Here is a 17,267-nt window from a genome sequence, read left to right on the forward strand (position 1 = left end):
GTCTGCCTCCTGTGCGCCTCCTGCTCCTCCTTGCCTTCTTTGCACCACAAAAAAACACCCCAGTAAGTCTGACTTATTTTAAAAGACAGAACTTGTTGCTATCTCCTGTTGTGTGCAGGAGAAGCAGCGGGATCAAAACAGTCCCGTGCACATTGTTTACTTCCTCTTTCAAAACAGGAAGTAATGAGGGACAAATGCGCTGGTGGAGAAGCGACGGTAAGCAAATGCAGTTTTTTTCTGTGTGACGATGCTCTTAGCAGTTTGTGTATCAGCCTAAGCTGACTTTTAAAACCTCTGAGTGATATGGATAATGTTGTTTTTATACTATTGTCTTTGTGTTTCTGATGGTTTTTAAATTTTGTATACTTTTTTAATGTTTACTGTTTTTAACTTTTGTAAACTGCCCAGAGAGTTTTGGCTATGGGGCGGTATATAAATGTAATAAATAAATAAATAAATATAAATAAATTTTATGGGAAATCTACGTTTAAACAATAATCAATGCCATAGTTTCAGATGAAAACAAAACATTTTAAAAAAGCTTTTGTGGTGTTAACTGAAGTAGGCAGATTCCTTTTTTCTTGGAGGGTGAGACAGTAGGAGGAGACTTTCCCAGAGTAGGTGGAGTTTCCCGCTTCAGAAAACTTTGAAGACAGACTTTGCTACTGTCAAAAGAAATCAGCCCGGCTTTGCAGAAGGTTAGTAAATATGTAGCTAAGAGACACTTTCAATTTTAAGCTGTTTTAAATTAACTGCTGAGGGGTTAAATACTAACAAAACTGTTGGCAGCTATAGAAACTGCTTGCAGATCTTTGATAGAAGGGAGAGAAATAATTACATTTTAATCTATTAAAAGCCGGGTGAGTGGGAATAAGGCATGCAGTATATGTAAGTCAGGACAAAGAGTGCAAGCACCAAGAGAAGGAAAAAAGAAATGGGGGAAGAGAGAGAGGCAGAAGTACAGTTAATTTGCAGGAAGTGGCTTGTTAGCGTTTGGGCATGAAGTGGACTTAGACGGGCATTCTTTGCTTTCATCTGCAGTATCAGATCGAAGGACTTTCTCTTGGCCTGTGAGAAGGGGGATGGAATTTAGCCTTGTTTTCTGCATTGCACACAATCTTGCTTTAGGAAGAAGAAACACCATTGGGGCAATGTAATAGAAGAATGTCATGGCTGAAAAAAAGCCAGTGAGGAGTGTATTGCAATTCTTTTAGGAAGGGAGAAAACAAAGACCGGCAATGTAGTCCTGTGCATGTCTAGGCAGGAGTAAGTCTCAATGGCTTCAATAGGGCATATGCCCAGGTAAGTGGGCATAAGAGTGCACAGCCTAAGACAGCAGTCCTTAAGCACACTTTCCTAGCAGTATGCACCACTGAACTCAGTGGGACTTACTTCTGAGTAGACATGTATAGGATTGCACTGTATGTTACAAATAATAATAATAATAATAATAATAATAATAATAATAATAATAAAAATGTTAGTCTAATTTAACTTCCATTCCACTGAATACAACCCTAAGACTAAAACCCCGAAGCATACTTTCCTGCAGGTAAGCACGTCTGAACGTAATAGGATTGACGTCCAAGTAAACTTGTATAGGATTGTGTTCTAAGCATTAAAAACAACAACCCTGGTTTGCTCTTTCTGTTCACAGTTTCAATATTAATCTGCACCTGCCTGGTTTTTATTTGCTACAAATCCTTCCTAAACTTTTGGGTCAGTTTATGCATGCAATGCCATCTGTTGATTGGATGCTCTTAAACCTCACAAAAAAGAAAGAAAAAATAATCAATGTGTGGGGGTTGGTGGGACGTGGGGGGAACTTTCTTCCAGTATTGTGGTTTAAAACACTTTAAAAAACACTATAAAATAAAATGTCTCACACTGTAAAGGAAGAAACATGCATTTGTGTGTGTGTATTCTAACCATCGTAGTGTGTGTTCAGATGATACAAAAGTGGAACATGTGCAATTGAAGTGATAGCATATCTGACTGTACAAGTGCTTCATCATAGACAGTGTACCCTGAATGGTGCCTCCCGAGAAACAACATTTTGTATGAAAATATGAACATTTGCAAGTGACATCTGGCGTTAGTGCACATACCAAATAATAAAGGAGAGGCTAGGAGCACCATTTAGGGAGAGCAGGTGGGATTGCACCCATATTTCAGACCCTATGTGATTATTCCTCAGGACCACCAATATAAGTGAAGGGATTTTTTTGTAAAAAAACACACAACCACGATTAAGAACCTCCTGGAGTGCTCCTGCGAGTCCAGTTAGACAATACTGGATTAGGGATGTACAATAATTTTGTTTCCATTCACAAATCACTCAAAAATACTCCTTTTCCAACCTCCAGTGCAAACAGAAGCACATGTTGTCCTAAAAATATTTGTAGATTCCCAAACTTGTGATTGCATTTGAAAAATGCATATCTTTTTGAAAAATGTGCACTTCGAAATGCACTTTCCCCCCAAATTATGCATCTTCATGCTTTCGTCAATGGGTGGGAAAGTGCACACTTTTGAAAAACATGCACAGAAATGTGCACTTTCCCCATTCAAACATTCCAATACACAGTTTGAAAACAAAAACAAAAGTGAACTGAAATGAGCTTTGAAGTGTTTTTTTCTGAGAATTTAGACAAACTTGAAAATCGCATGACCCCACATCCCTATGATATAATAGATGAATAGCTGATTCTATACAGTGACAGTTCAATCCTATACATGTTTACTCATAAGTGAGTCCTACAGAGTTCAACAGGATTTACTCCCAGATTGATCTGTATTAGGATTGCAGCCTGACTACTCTTATAAGCGTTGAAATAGGTTATATATTAGGCATATATGTCAAAGGCACAAATCTGCCTTGAGCACCATTTTTGATGGAAAGGCAGGATATAAATTAAAATAAGTAAAAAACCCTTGATTAAAAAATAGTTAACTGTTTGAGCTATGCTAATAATGTCATTATAGTAATTATTGGGTTGGATTCGGACTTTGTCATATGTAGAGTTGACCCACTGGAAATCATTAGGACTTAATTTATTAATGAGTAACATGATTCCCATTGATTCTAGTAGGGCCACTCTGTATGACTGGATTAAGGCCATGACGAAATATTAAGAAATAGCCACAACTGCTCTAAGTAGGTGCTGCTACTTTGCAGTTTAATCATGGCTATATCCAAGAGCAGGTCTGAACCCTTACTGAGGATCTCATGCTGACTTTTATTTACTTGATAAAATGCAAAATAAGGCCTCCAACACTACTCCACAACCCTTCAATGGCCAATCCCAAATTACATGTTCATTTTAGATAAGGTAATTCAAATTCAAGGCATTTAAAATATAAGGCTTAGATGCAACTTTCATGTCAACACTGTATGTCACAATGAACTTTACTTTTTAGGATTCTAGACTAGATGTCAGTTTAATGGCATGTTTTTTTCTTCTTGGTTGTATACAATAGCTGGAACTTTAAAAAAGGAGTGTAACGGGAGACATGATAGAGGTGCACAAAATTATGCAATATGTGGAGAATGTGGATAGGGAGACATTTTTCTTCCTCTCTCAGAATACTACAACCTGGGAGATGATTCAGGACAGATCTAAGGAAGTACTTCATCATACAACGCATAGTTAATTTGCTACCACAAGTTGTAGTGATTGGCCCTTGATTTTGATGGCTTTTAAAGGAGGTTAGATAAATTCCTGGAGAAGTCTATCAATCGCTACTAGTCCTGATAGCTGTGTGCTATCTCCAATATCAGAGGCAATAAGTCTATGTACACCAGCTGCTGGGGAACATGGGTGGGAGGGTGCTGCTCCACCTGTATCCCACTTGTGAGTTCCTGGTCAGCATCTGGTTGGCCACTACGTGAACAGAATGCTGGACCAGGTGGAGCCTTGGTCTGATCCAGCATGGCTCTCCTTATGTTCTTACATTCACAAAGTAGCTTTTCCATATATTCTGCAGTCATAAGTTGTGGTTGCAATGATTCTGCATTTCAATCAATGGGCATTTACCATGTGATTCAATGCAATGCAGATTGCACAATATGTATGTGGTCTGGTACGTAGAAATGAAGCCTGGATGTCTTCAGTTTCCTGTTTCGATATTGAGAGGCTTCCACAGTTTAACCATACAAAACGGGCTCCAAAAGCAAAGCTATACTCCTAGAGCTGTGCTGCTCTACTTCTCATTTCTTTGTAAGTGTTATTTGTGTGTACTGAATTTATGTCTAATACAACATCTAAACTGTGCCTGGATGCCTAGTGGAATACCTGCTTTCATGTTGCTTTGATACACTGAACAGCATTGTTAACAGCATATCATAATCCTTTTAAAATGTTCACATTGAACATGTGATACGAGAGCCTACGATCACCCATTCCCAAACCTGTTCTTCCTCTTTAGAAAAAAATTGATCTATCTTGCTAGTTAAAATGCAACAAAGGCCATCTATCTATCTATCTATCTATCTATCTATCTATCTATCTATCTATCTATCTATCTGATATTTCACAGAACTTCAAGACTTGAATTCCAATACATAGTTTTGTACTGTGTGCTGTGAATTCAAAGACCCTGTTTCCAATACGGATCGAAAGCTGCAGTCCTAAGCAGCAGGAGATCTCTTCATTTTGTTTGTCTCTTATAACTACCTTCATACATGGTGGATTTATTTCCACACTTAAAAATAAGCACCACCCAGAACTTTTGAGCTGTGATGTTTACAGAACGATGAACTCATAGCAGCACCTAATCCCTCCAATGTTGAAAATCTTGGCTTAGGTTTAGATCATGTTTCATCCTGCCTTCGACTAATAATAGCTGTCAGTGAATCAGGGTCTGCTTGCTTACTTCTTTATACTTCCCACGGTGTCGTTCTTTTTGCTCTCCAAGCCAGGATCTCACTTCGTGGTAGGTATGATGGCCCGGCTCAAACATAACAGTGTCAGGCAATCAATCATCCCAGTTTCAGGTCACGCTTGTAAGCAGTCCTTAAACCACAGTTTCCCAGTTCAGACATCACAGGAAACTATTGTAACAAGGCAGAATACAAGCGGTGAAGCTGGGCGTGTGAGGAGGAGAGGAAGGGGGCTGAGGAGGTATGCAACGTCACTCTCAAGGCATCTCCAACTTGGTGCCCTCCAGATGTTCTGAATTTCAACTCCCATCAGCCCCAGCTGGCATGGTCAGGAATGCTGGGAGTAGTAGTTCAAAATGTCTGGAGGGCATCAGATTGGGGAAGGCTACCAAATATACCAAGTCTATCAGCCTCAGATCATTATGTCTGAACTTGGCCTAGGTTTATGGTGGTGGCCCAACATGATCCATTATGGAATAGCTGTTAAGGCCTAATCCATAGAATTCCAACAGATTCAATATATTTGCTGGCATACTGGGCTTTTAAAAAATCAATTATAATTCTATGGCATGGCTTTTTTAAAAACAACAACACAGAGAGACAAACCATGGTTACTTTTAACCATAGTTGGACAATGCAACAAGTGGCCATTAATCAGTCAGACGGAAGCAAAAGTTTCCAACTCCTCGTGGAAGTCAGGGAGGGGGGAAACATTCAAGCCCAGGGAGAGGCTAGGCTCATTTCTGGACTTAGCGTGTGCCCTCTTTTATAGAGGGCAGTCATCTGTTTGAAGGTATCCTCTATTTGAAGGACTATCCTGTCCAATCCCAGTACATTGTACATACTGGGTATGTACATTCACCATGTACATTGATGGTGCTATATAAATAAATAATAATAATAATAATAATAATAGCTGAAAGATAAAGAACCATAACAACTGTTGCCCATCAAGAGTTAGCAACTGAACAGTAGACTGAAGAGGCAGGGAACAGCACCTGGTGCTGATCACTTGGTCACAGTGTTCTTTACTATATGCTGTCTTACTATTCAAATGATAAAAATTATTTCTAAATTTGCATCTGTTAATATGCTATTTTTATGTAAATCACTGTCCTTTTTTGTCCTCTTTTCTGAGGATGCATTTCTTCTTTTTTTGGTCAATTTATATATGGCCAGTTTATCGTGGTGTTCCTAGGATTGCTCTCTTTGGAATTCCTGGACAGGGAAAGCTTGGCCACGGTGGTACAGGCACTGGTAACCTCAAGATTGGATTACTGCAATGCTGCCCTTAAAGCTGCCCCAGAAGCTAAAGCTAGTGCAGAATGGTACAGCTCAGCTGTTGTTCAGAGCTACCCATTTCTAGCATGTAACTCCTTTGCCAAGGGAACTGCACTAGCTACCTATTTGTTACTGGGACAGGTTTAAGTTTTTTGTACTAGTATACAAAAAGTCCTAAACAACTTGGGACCAGGATTCCTGAGAGAGCACTTTCTCCCCTACCAACCTGCCCAGTCACTGAGGTCATCGGAGGGCATGCTCCTGGTGGTCCCACATGGACATATCCTCCAATTGGAGTCCACCAGTGGTAGAGACTTCAGTGTGGTGGCTCCCTTCCTATGGAATTCCCTGCCTCTGGAGGCCAGGCAGGCGCCAACTTTGTATTCCTTCCGGTGCCTCCTGAAAATGTCATTGTTCTAGGAAGGCTTCCATTAATGACCAGCCATGGTTTTATTGCCCTTTGTTTCTTTTAAAAATGTACTTTTAACATGTTTTTAATCTGTTTTATTCTTTGATTTGATTTGTCCATTGCTCCGGAATTCTTGAATGGGGAGCGGTATATAAATATTGTAAATGAATAAAATAAATAAAATCTGACAATCCAACTCAGGGATGAACAACTTGTGGCCCTCTAGCTGTTTTAGCCTACAATTCCCATCAGCCCTAGCCAACAGAGTCAATGGTGAGGGATTATGGAAGTTGTAGGCCAAAATATCTGGCACACGACTAATTGCCCATCCCTGCATAATATTGCAACAAGACAAAAGTGCAGCCTGCTAGCTCTCTTGTTATATTCTGCATTTTTATTTACTGGAGTTTTTCTTCATTAAATCAAACTGTTTAGCGAAACCAATTTGTTTATTTTTAATGGTGGTTTATATTCTTTCCCCCCTCCGTTACAATATCTTTCTCAGGAATCTGTCAACTTGGAAGCATGTCTGGGAAACCCAAACTTACTTACTTTAATGGCAGAGGACGAATGGAATCCATACGGTGGCTGTTAGCAGCAGCTGGAGTTGAGGTTTGCTGCTTTTTCTTTTTCTTTTTTAAGAAATAGAATTGCACCAGATTGATTATGAAATAAGTGCTCTTGGTTGCTCTGAGCTTTGAACTGGAGATTTCTTAACTCACAGCTCATATTCTTAACCATGCACTTACACTAGATCCATGCAATAAACCTAGGCAATAAAAAGAGCATGCATAAAATATAGGAATAAAAATAACATGTCATCCATTGTTTTTTTCCAGTTTGAAGAAGCATTTTTGGAAAACAGAGAACAGTATTTGAAATTAATCAAAGGTAACCTAGTCTTTATCAGCACTGGGTTGTACAGCTAAGAACAGTTTTCACCTCAGTGTAGTTAAACCCCCATGAGAAAGGGGATAAATCCAGCTTATAAATCGCTTTTCTAAGTGTTGTTACTCTAAAGCTGCTTTCATTGAGTAAATGGATTCCACCGTTACAACACACCTTTCTTGAACAATTTTACTTCATTATATTGAAGCAAATTGTACAAGTAAGACGTGTTTTTGGGTGTGGGATTATCATATGGCCTGAGCTTGTACAAATTTGTCTACATTAGGTATGGTTGATTCTAACAATGCTGCTGCAACTCCTGACGGGAGGCTGGGATTATGAATCATATTTAAGGCAATGCCTGACATTTTGCTCTGCCACATTTTCTGATTCTTCTGGGCAATCCTTCCTATGCCTTCCTACTTGAGACCACAAGAGGTTGCTGCTATTAGAGCAACAAAGAATTCTAAGCAGCAATGGTAGGGAACACTCGTGTTTCTGCTGACTTCCAACTTCATAGATTGCTTCAGGAAAATCATTGTTTTGTAATCTTAAGAAAAAGCCATCTGGGAGAGATAGGAAAGGCATTAGAGGTCTTTCCATGGCTCAGACCCTACCAGTTCAATGGCTGTGCTCACAGATAATGATAAGCCCCAGTTCCTGACTTATCCTGCCTCACTGTGAACAAGCACCCAATCTGTTCACTCCTGCTTTGCTTCTCCCTTTGCATGAGCAAGTAAAACTAGCCAGGAAGGGATAGTTATCATGATGTTCAAACATGAAATCCTGGTTTGTTGGTCCCTAACAATCCAAGACTCATAAGCCAACAACAAACCCTCGTTTCGCCAATTTGCGTGAAGGGTGGAACAACGCAGGAGCAAATTACTGGCTGTATCACCAGTAGTTCCTTATTTGTTTGAGGGGAAGAAAGAATAATAATGTATGCACTGTAAAACAGTGTGGACATTGAAAACACTACCATAATTATTCTTAATTTAAAAAGGCATCTTGACCCTCCTTCTCCGACACTTGAAAAAAACTCAGTCCAGTTGTCAGACATCAAGTGCACAGCTTAAAATCCATTTTGAATGTTATGATAGTAGATTTGCTACTTGGTGAAATTTTAGCCTGTCTGCTTGCCTTCTTGCAGAAGGTAAGACCAGTTGCTAACCTAGAAGTACGTAACTATGGCTGAATCTTGCCACATTTCCTTCATCTCACAAACTTGTATCATGGTATACGACTGGTCAATAACTTTATATTTTGCTTTTCTTTTCTAAAGATGGATACTTGCTCTTTGATCAAGTCCCATTAGTGGAGATGGATGGACTGAAGTTGGTCCAGACCAAGGCCATTCTCAACTATCTAGCAGGAAAATATCAGCTCCATGGGAAAGACCTGAAAGACAGAGCTCAGTACTGTATCATGATTCATTTTACTTTATATGTGACCTGTAGTAGAGGACTCAGTTATAGTGTTACAGCATTCACACATGCATACAAATATGCCTTGATTCTGAAACATCCTGGAACATTCTGGCTTCTAGTTTGATGTAAAAAAACCCAGTCCTAAAATCCCTAATATATACATATGATTGTTATGGCTCATCCTATGTCACACATTAGCATCCTGTTGTTATGTGCTCATGATATTTAGGTGGGCAGCATTATCCATTTTTTAGTGGGGGTAGCATTAACAGGTTTGCCTTCCTTTGGTTGAGACAGGCTGGACGCTTGTGGTGTCTTTGTAAAATTTGTAGTAAATTAAAGTAGGGCAGGCACAGTGCAAGCAATTTGTGTGGAGTTCCCCCACCCCAAAAAGTGTGCTCCCGGGATCAGCTAACTCCATCTAGGAATTTTCACCTCTGTCTCTCGGCCAAACTATACAGTGGCACAGTGCCCAACTTTTGAAATGCGGAGCATTTCTGGAAAGCCGCATGATGGCTTTGAGGTGGCTGCTGCATCGTATAGGATGCCGTGCCACCACTGAGCCACCTTGGGGCTTCCAGAACGTATAGACAGCCCCCCAGAGAAGCTATGACATTTATGTCATTTGAAGAGACTTAAGAGACTGTCATTTTCACCAAATAGCGAAAGATCAAAGGATGATAAATGAGGTGAATGATAAAAGCTTGTGCTTTAGCAGGGAACAATCCTTCAGGGTATTGGAAAAGGAATTGGAAAGACCCTACACATTATCTCTGTCCATTAAAAGCTGTAGGTATCCCTCTTATTAAGGGCTATTTTCAGCTAAGCTGAATTTAAGACACGTTCAAATGTATCTTTTCCCATTAAGTACATAAATCCTTAATAAGTTTCATTTAAAGAGTGACGTTTCCACTCCATGTTCACACAGAATTGACATGTATGTGGAAGGGACACTGGACTTGATGGGAATGATTCTGATGTATCCGTTCTCTCCCCCTGAGCAAAAAGAAAAGCAGCTTGCTTCAATCATTGAGAAGGCCACAACCAGATACTTTCCAGTCTATGAAAAGGTAATTTGCCAATGATTTCTTCTATTAACAAGTACACATTTCTTTGGACAAATGGCACAGACCTTAGAACAGATATATAAATAGGAAGAATGTTTTATTAGCTCCTTAAGGGTGACTCTTTAGAGAGAAAAAAGTCCCACATGGCTGGCTTGGGCATGGTGGGAGTTGTAGGACTTTTTTCTATCAACCATGCATAGGATTGTGCTCTAAAAACACCAGATGGGTTTTACTATGCCCTGAAACTCTTTTGAAGTATTGAGTGAAAGGATGCTATTGTGATGTTTCACTGTTTTATGCTGTTCATCTGTGATGTAAAATGCTGTTTGGACTTTGTATGGTAAGGCTGGGAAGTGGTTGATTCTGTTGGGAGTGAATGGAATATTGGAGTGAATGCTGATTGCCTGTTAGATTCAAGTGTGTGAAGGGGAATGACAGTTGAAATCAGTTAGTAGAGAGCCGTGGTTAGTCTGCTGAAGAGGTTAGATCAGTGTTTTATTGTTTTGGGAATAAGAGGGAGAAGGAGGAGTTAGATTTGACTTTAGAGGGTACAGTAGGCAAGGATACATGATATTTATTGTAACAACCAAGTACTGAACCAAATGAAGCCACAAGCTTAATAACACACATGAACTTGTTTCTTGTTAAATAAAAGTTTTTTTTCCCCCCACACTGGATTGGATTCTTTCAGTACTTGAGGTAAGGTACTAAGTTATTTGGTGGCAGCGGTAAAGAAAAAGTGAATAAAAAGGACCACAGAGTGCCAAGCTGGTTACTGTATGACCAAAAAGGGAGTCATATAATCACAGAACTAGAATCATAGAATCATAGAATAGCAGAGTTGGAAGGGGCCTACAAGGCCATCGAGTCCAACCCCCTGCTCAATGCAGGAATCTACCCTAAAGCATCCCCGACAGATGCTTGTCCAGCTGCCTCTTGAATGCTTCTAGTGTGGGAGAGCCACAACCTCCCTAGGTAACTGATTCCATTGTCGTACTGCTCTAACAGTCAGGAAGTTTTTCCTGATGTCCAGCTGGAATATGGCTTCCTTTAACATGAGCCCGTTATTCCGTTAACTAGTGGGAGAGTAAAAGGGTGGTGCCCAAAGGTGTGAACAGAAAGTAAAAATAATCCACAGAGTGGGCAGCCGTATACCGACTGCGTTAAAGAGAAAGAGAAAAAGGAAGCTCAAGGTGAACGGAGGTCATGACAGCTATCTTGTCATGGCTTTACCTGGGCAGGGCATTCCACCTAGCAGACACCATACCCTCACCCCTACCCTAAAGCTCTCCTGTAATAGTTTTCTCTATCTTTGTGACTATGGGCAGTATCCAATAGGGGTGGTATGAAAATACGAAAATACTTTAAATAAAATTGGGAAGAGTAAGGCAATTCAGTGGGCACCAAGGCCAATTGCTGCCCATAGGTGCCATGTGGGGTAGTCATACTGCCTATTGGCAGTAGCTCATTGGGTCAGGCTTTGGGTGTTCTGCCATTCAACATTTGTAATCAAATCCAGTTTGTTATGTCATTTGTCAAACTGATCTTTACCTTTCTTCTATACAACTACCAGTGACGTGGCTATCATTCCAGAGACAGGATGTCCAATGAGATTGACTTCATCCCTTGCTGCTTTCTGTATTTCATTCTCCAGTTTTCAACATTTGATGTGTACACATGTATTCTCTTTATATAGGGTGTACTCTACCTGGCCAATGTAAGCCACTAAGAGCACAATTCTATGCATGTTTAGACAGAAAAAAGTCACTGGGTATTGTAGGGCTTTCTTCTGCTTAAAAATGCATAGGATTGTACTCTAAGACAAATGCAGCCTGCAGGTTAGGAGAAGAGAAATTCTTCCAAGAATTTATTCATTGCACATTTTTACCCAAATCAAAAGCATTCTTCTTAATATTTTAGGCTCTGAAACAACATGGGCAAGAGTTTCTTGTTGGTAATCGCTTCAGCTGGGCAGATGTACAGCTGTTTGAAGCCATTTTAATGATAGAGGAGAAAAAATGTGATGTTCTTGCACAGTTCCCTCAACTACAGGTAATCTGTTAGTGGGTTGAATTATGAAGACTCCCACTCCCATTATATATGACAATTTGCTCAGGCATGGATTAAACCGCTCAGGTTCATAGAGTTCAACTAATATTAACCTGTACTAGACATAGTAATATGTTTCCTTTCCACTGCTTTCAGTCAGCTTTGATGATGCTATTCTAGCAACGTGCTGTAGGACTACTACAGAGTAGAAGGACAGGATGCAGGGATTGTTCTCCCTTTTTTGGGTCGTTCCTACTCATCCTGCTTCTCACATGTTAGGCAGGGTGCTGTGACCACATGGGCGAAATCCTATATTCCTGGATTGTGAAGGAAATGACAGCTATGCCAATAAAAGTATATATGTAAAGGGAATAGGGATATTGGAGAAATGTGTCCAGAGGGTGGAGCTCACTGAGCTTTCATTATTATTAATATTTATTTATATAGTGCCATCAAGTTTTCATGGTTCATCACTCAGTAACGTAGACTTTGGCTTGTTTCCCAAGAGCTGGCCCAATTCTATCTGCATTGTATCAGGGCAATTCATCACTTTTCCATTTTTTGAAAGGTAAAAAAAGAGTAAACAGAAATTTGCGCAATTTGCATAATTTGCACAAACTGTAGCCATAATTTGTGCAAATTGCAGTTGCAATTTGTGCAAATTTCTACTTATGAACCTTTTTAAAAATGAAATGGAAAAAGTTTCCAGATTTCAGTAAAACCCCGCAGAATGCCGCAGAAACCCGCCGACCCCACAAAAGGACTAGATTTCCTGGTGACAGACATCGGCGGAGCAGCCTTCTCATAGTGAGGTTCTGATGGTTTGTGCCCTCTTACATTAAAGTAGATTCAACCCTGACAGTTTGTTGATGTGGGAAGATCTCATGTGATCTGTTTGTCTCACCTGATTCCCAAGTTTAAATGTTAGCACTACAGTGTGGGGTCTAGCAATGGGGATACACTATGCAGACAAAAAAAAGACAGCTCATTATTTTGCATCATAAAAAGATTCTCTCGTTTTGATGGTTGGTTTATTTTGGAACAGTTCCTTTCTAAGCACTTCTTTAAATTGTATTTTAAAAGATTATTTAAAAGGATTTTAGTTTAGACTCAAAAAGTAATTTATTGTTATTATTATTATTATTATTATTATTATTATTATTATCAGCAGCATCTCTTTTTGCACTCTTTGTAGATGATGATGATTATGATTATTATTATTCTGTAGGCTTTCAAAGCAAAAATAAGCAACCTTCCCACCATTAAGAAGTTCCTGCAACCTGGAAGCCAAAGGAAACCACCTCCTGATGATGCATATGTAGCAACTGTGCTGAAGGTTTTCAAGGCTGATTAAGGATTGATGCCACTTGCCAGGAAGAAGAAGAAGAAGAAAGAATGCAAATATTGCAAATCACTGGGCAATGAAATCAAAAGATTCTCTTTCAAGATTAAAATCAATGACAATGCAGAACGTTGAGCAAACATTGCTTTTTTGCAGGGCAGGGTGTTACATTCTTTTAAAGTGCATTACGTTCTTGCATTAAAATATTCCACATAAAGATTTTGTTTGTTTTTTTATTTTAGTGAGTTGTCTCTCCTTTTATAAAATGGCAAGATTATTTATTTTTTACTTGAGAACAGGGCTGGGGAACCTGAGTAGGCGATGCACATCGCTGTTGACGCTGATTGGCAGCAGCACTTCAAAGGACTCAGGCCAAGGTCTTTCCAGATATTCTGTAAAACACTGCACTGGGCGTATCATGGGGTGAAATCTAGGGTAAGCATATGAAAAGGAGAGCAGGGCTCCTGTATCTTTAACAGTTGTATAGAAAAGGAAATTTCATTTGTATATATGGGGAAGCTGGTGAAATTCCCTCTTTATCACAACAGTTAAAGCTGCAGGAGCTATACTAGAGTGACCAGATACAAAAGAGGGCAGGGTACCTGCAGCTTTAACTTTGCGATGAAGAGGAAATTTCACCAGGTTCTCCATATATACAAATGACACCTGCTGAAATTCCCTTTTCTATGCTACTGTTAAAGATACAGGAGCCCTCTCCTCCTTTTCATATGGTCACCCTAGTGGAATCCAATGTTGTGCACACTTCCCCTTGTGCTCTGCAGCCCCTCTGGAATTAGGCTGCCCAGACCCTCCGGAAAATTCTGGAAACCTCCAGGGAGATCTGGGGGTCTGGAGGAACAGGAGTTAGGGCGCAAAAAACCGGGGTTGCGGTTACTGGGCCCACAGGAACCGAAAGCCCAACTTACCGGGCCTAAGTTTCCCCGGCAGGTGGTGGTGGCCATCTTGAACCTCGCCGGAACTCAAGTGAGATCTCAGCAGCTGGCTGGGAACTCTTGCGAGACCCAGCCAACAGCTGAGATCTCGTATGAGTTCGGATGAGATTTAAGATGGCCGCCGCAAGGGGTGGGCGGCGAGAGCGAGGTGAGTGGTTGGGGTGCATGCAGGAACTTCCAGCAACATAGCCTCCAACACCCCACCTCCCAGCGCTGAAGAAGAAGGAAGCAGAAGCAGAAGCAGCAGCAAGAAGCAAGCAGCAGGAGGAGGAGGAAGAGAAGAAAGAGAAGAAGCGAGTAGGAGGTAAGACTGAGATGTGTGTGTGTGTGTGTGAGAGAGAGAGAGAGAGAGAGAGAGAGAGAGAGAGAGAGACATACCTCTGCCAAGGAATACCCTTCTCTGAGGCTTGCTGGGTTTGTCAGTTCTTTTATTAGCCAGTTCAGCAGAAGCAACTAGAGCATGAGCAGAAAGCTTGTTTGCTAAAACAGAAATTCTAGCTGACCACAACTTTCCTGCAGCAGACTTAATACTAGGGCAATTAGGGAGAAAAGGAGAAGTCTGCTCTCTCGGTTTGAATAGGGTGACCAACTGTCAGGATTTCCCCGGATTTGTCCTGGTTTTTGTTCTTTCCATGGTGTCAGGGGGGATTTTCTATAATTTTCAATAATGTCCTGGAATGACACACCTTCCCTTTTAAGGCTGTCATTAGCATGGCAGGAGGGAATGACATGCTTTCTTGAGGCACATCATTCCCCCACCCCGAGCTCCAATTGAGGTCTTAAAGGGGAAAGTGGGTCATTCATGGACATTATAGAAAAGGCCCCAATTGGAGTGGATGGTGGTGGTGCAGAATGAAATCCTTTCCCCTCCTCCGCTCCAATCAGGTTCTTTAAGGTGGCGGGGGAATAACGTACTTTCTGCAGGACTCAGAAAGCTGCTTCCCCATACACACACTAGGTGTCCTCTTTTTTGGTTTCCCAAATATGGTCACCCTAGTACTATGACTGCTGTGGTTGTTTATTATGTTATAAAAAATAAAGAAATGTTTTTATATAAGTGTAAGTTCCTTTTTTAGTATTTAGTATATTATTATAGTAGTTGTGTGCTTTTGCTACTCATTGGTTGCTATCATTTACTTTTTGTGAACCGCCCAGAGAGCTTCAGCTGTTGGGCAGTATGAAAATGTAATAAATAAATAAATGTGACCGAGGCCACGCCCCCTTGGAGGCCGGACATGTTGAGTTGGCACCGCCTTGGGGGTGGGCATGTTGGGGTGGCCACGCCTCCTGAGGGCGGCCATTTTGTCCTCCTTTTTGGTTTCCAAAATATGGTCACCCTAGGTTTGAAGCGAGATACAGGTGGATGGGGGGGGGGATCTGAGACACAGACGATTGCAGAGGGGAAAGGCCGCCGAGAGTCTAAACCTCAATAGGAAGTGATCTGACCATGACAAGGGGGTAGATGTTAGTTCCCCCACTTCCATGGAGAACCTGGTGAAATTTCCTCTTCATCACAGTAGTTAAAGCTGCAGGTGCCCTGCCCTCTTTTAAACCTGGTCACTCTAGTAGAGCTCCTGCAGCTTTAACTGTTGTGATGAAGAGGAAATTTAACCAGGTTCTCCATATATACAAATGACACCTGCTGAAATTCCCTTTTCAATACAACTGTTAAAGATACAGGAGCCCTGTCCTCCTTTTCATAAGGTTACCCTATTTAACCAATTTTTGTTTGTTTTTGTTTTGCTTTTTGTTTCCTGGAAGGCAAAAGGTTTCCCATTCAGCTGCAAAAAAATTATTTTTGAAGATAGCCAATAACGCAAAATGCCTTGCATTATGGAGATAATTGGTAAAAGGGACAAGGAAAAGGTGTGACTCTTCTTCAACTCCTGTTTGGACTCTGCATGTGTCATTCACACAGATTCTTATTTTCCTACCCCTATTCCCAATACACTAAGGGCCTTGCTAGACAATGGGGTAGCCTGGTGCAAACCCCGGCCCAGCCCCTGTGCATCAAGATGACGCATAGGGGATCCCGGGCTCAGGCAGGGGTAACCCTCCCTCGGCCTGGGATAACCGGCACCGGTTGTGGCTCAGTATTTCCCGCAGTCTCGGGTGATGACCCGGAAGAAGCACAGACGGGCTTTGGGAGTGCCTAGAGAGGCCTTTTTCCATACCTCTGGAAATGGGCCTCTCTAGGAACTCACATGCGGCGATCCTGGACAATTTTAAAATGTAAAAAATGCTTGTGAGCTGTCGGGGTGCCCATTTCCCAGTAAATGGATCTGAGACCCGGTTGCTCCGGACCCTCATTGTTTCAGAGGAGGTATCCGGAGTTTTCCTGGTAGTCTGGTCACCCTACGCCTCCTACTTCTCCTGATTCACATGCGGAAGCACCGCCACAGGGTACAAGTCCTCCTGCAACAGCACTCCTGAGAATGCAGAAAACTTCACTCATGTGTGCCCAGTAAGTGCCGATCCCGGAAGCAGTAAAACTCGCAAGCACCCCTCCTCCCTTGCAAAAAGGCTGTAGGTGTCAATTAGGCCCAAATCCATATGGGACTCAGAATTTTATTCATTCTTTGTTTGTTTGTTCATCTATGAATCCACAGTTGTCATTTGGTTATTTTACATGCTTTGAAAGAGGAGACAAATTCCTAGATGTACACAGAATCCTTATATTCATCTCTGTATTTCCTAGGGCAAGGGTTTTTGGTGTGTTTTTTAGCTGTGGAGCAGAAATAGTTTAAAATGTTAACTTTAAATAATATAGAAATAATATACACATTAATTACTTTTCTGCAAAAATGCCCCTTGTCTTTTGATTTTGGAGAAAAACTCAAAATCACAGTGTAAAAGAAAGGATTCAAATTCTAAGTATGACTTCTGCAAGTTCCCTGAAATTCCCTGTCATGGAATTTGGGAAAATAAACAAATTGATTTGTCCTCTTCCTTTCACCAGATGGAAGCCT

General features: G+C 41.0%; 1 protein-coding gene across 1 annotated transcript; it reads left to right on the forward strand.

Annotated features, from left to right (window-relative positions):
- Positions 1 to 615: 615 nt before the first annotated feature.
- LOC134397966 (glutathione S-transferase 3-like) lies at positions 616 to 13,562 on the forward strand. Its single transcript, XM_063125060.1, has 7 exons — positions 616 to 698; positions 7,078 to 7,184; positions 7,412 to 7,463; positions 8,743 to 8,875; positions 9,816 to 9,957; positions 11,875 to 12,006; positions 13,232 to 13,562. Exons 2-7 carry the CDS (start codon positions 7,098 to 7,100, stop codon positions 13,355 to 13,357), a joined length of 672 nt encoding a protein of 223 aa, XP_062981130.1. The 5' UTR covers positions 616 to 698; positions 7,078 to 7,097; the 3' UTR covers positions 13,358 to 13,562.
- Positions 13,563 to 17,267: the final 3,705 nt, after the last annotated feature.

Source organism: Elgaria multicarinata, chromosome 4 (genome assembly GCF_023053635.1).
Source record: "Elgaria multicarinata webbii isolate HBS135686 ecotype San Diego chromosome 4, rElgMul1.1.pri, whole genome shotgun sequence".
Classification (NCBI taxonomy): Eukaryota; Metazoa; Chordata; class Lepidosauria; order Squamata; family Anguidae; genus Elgaria; species Elgaria multicarinata.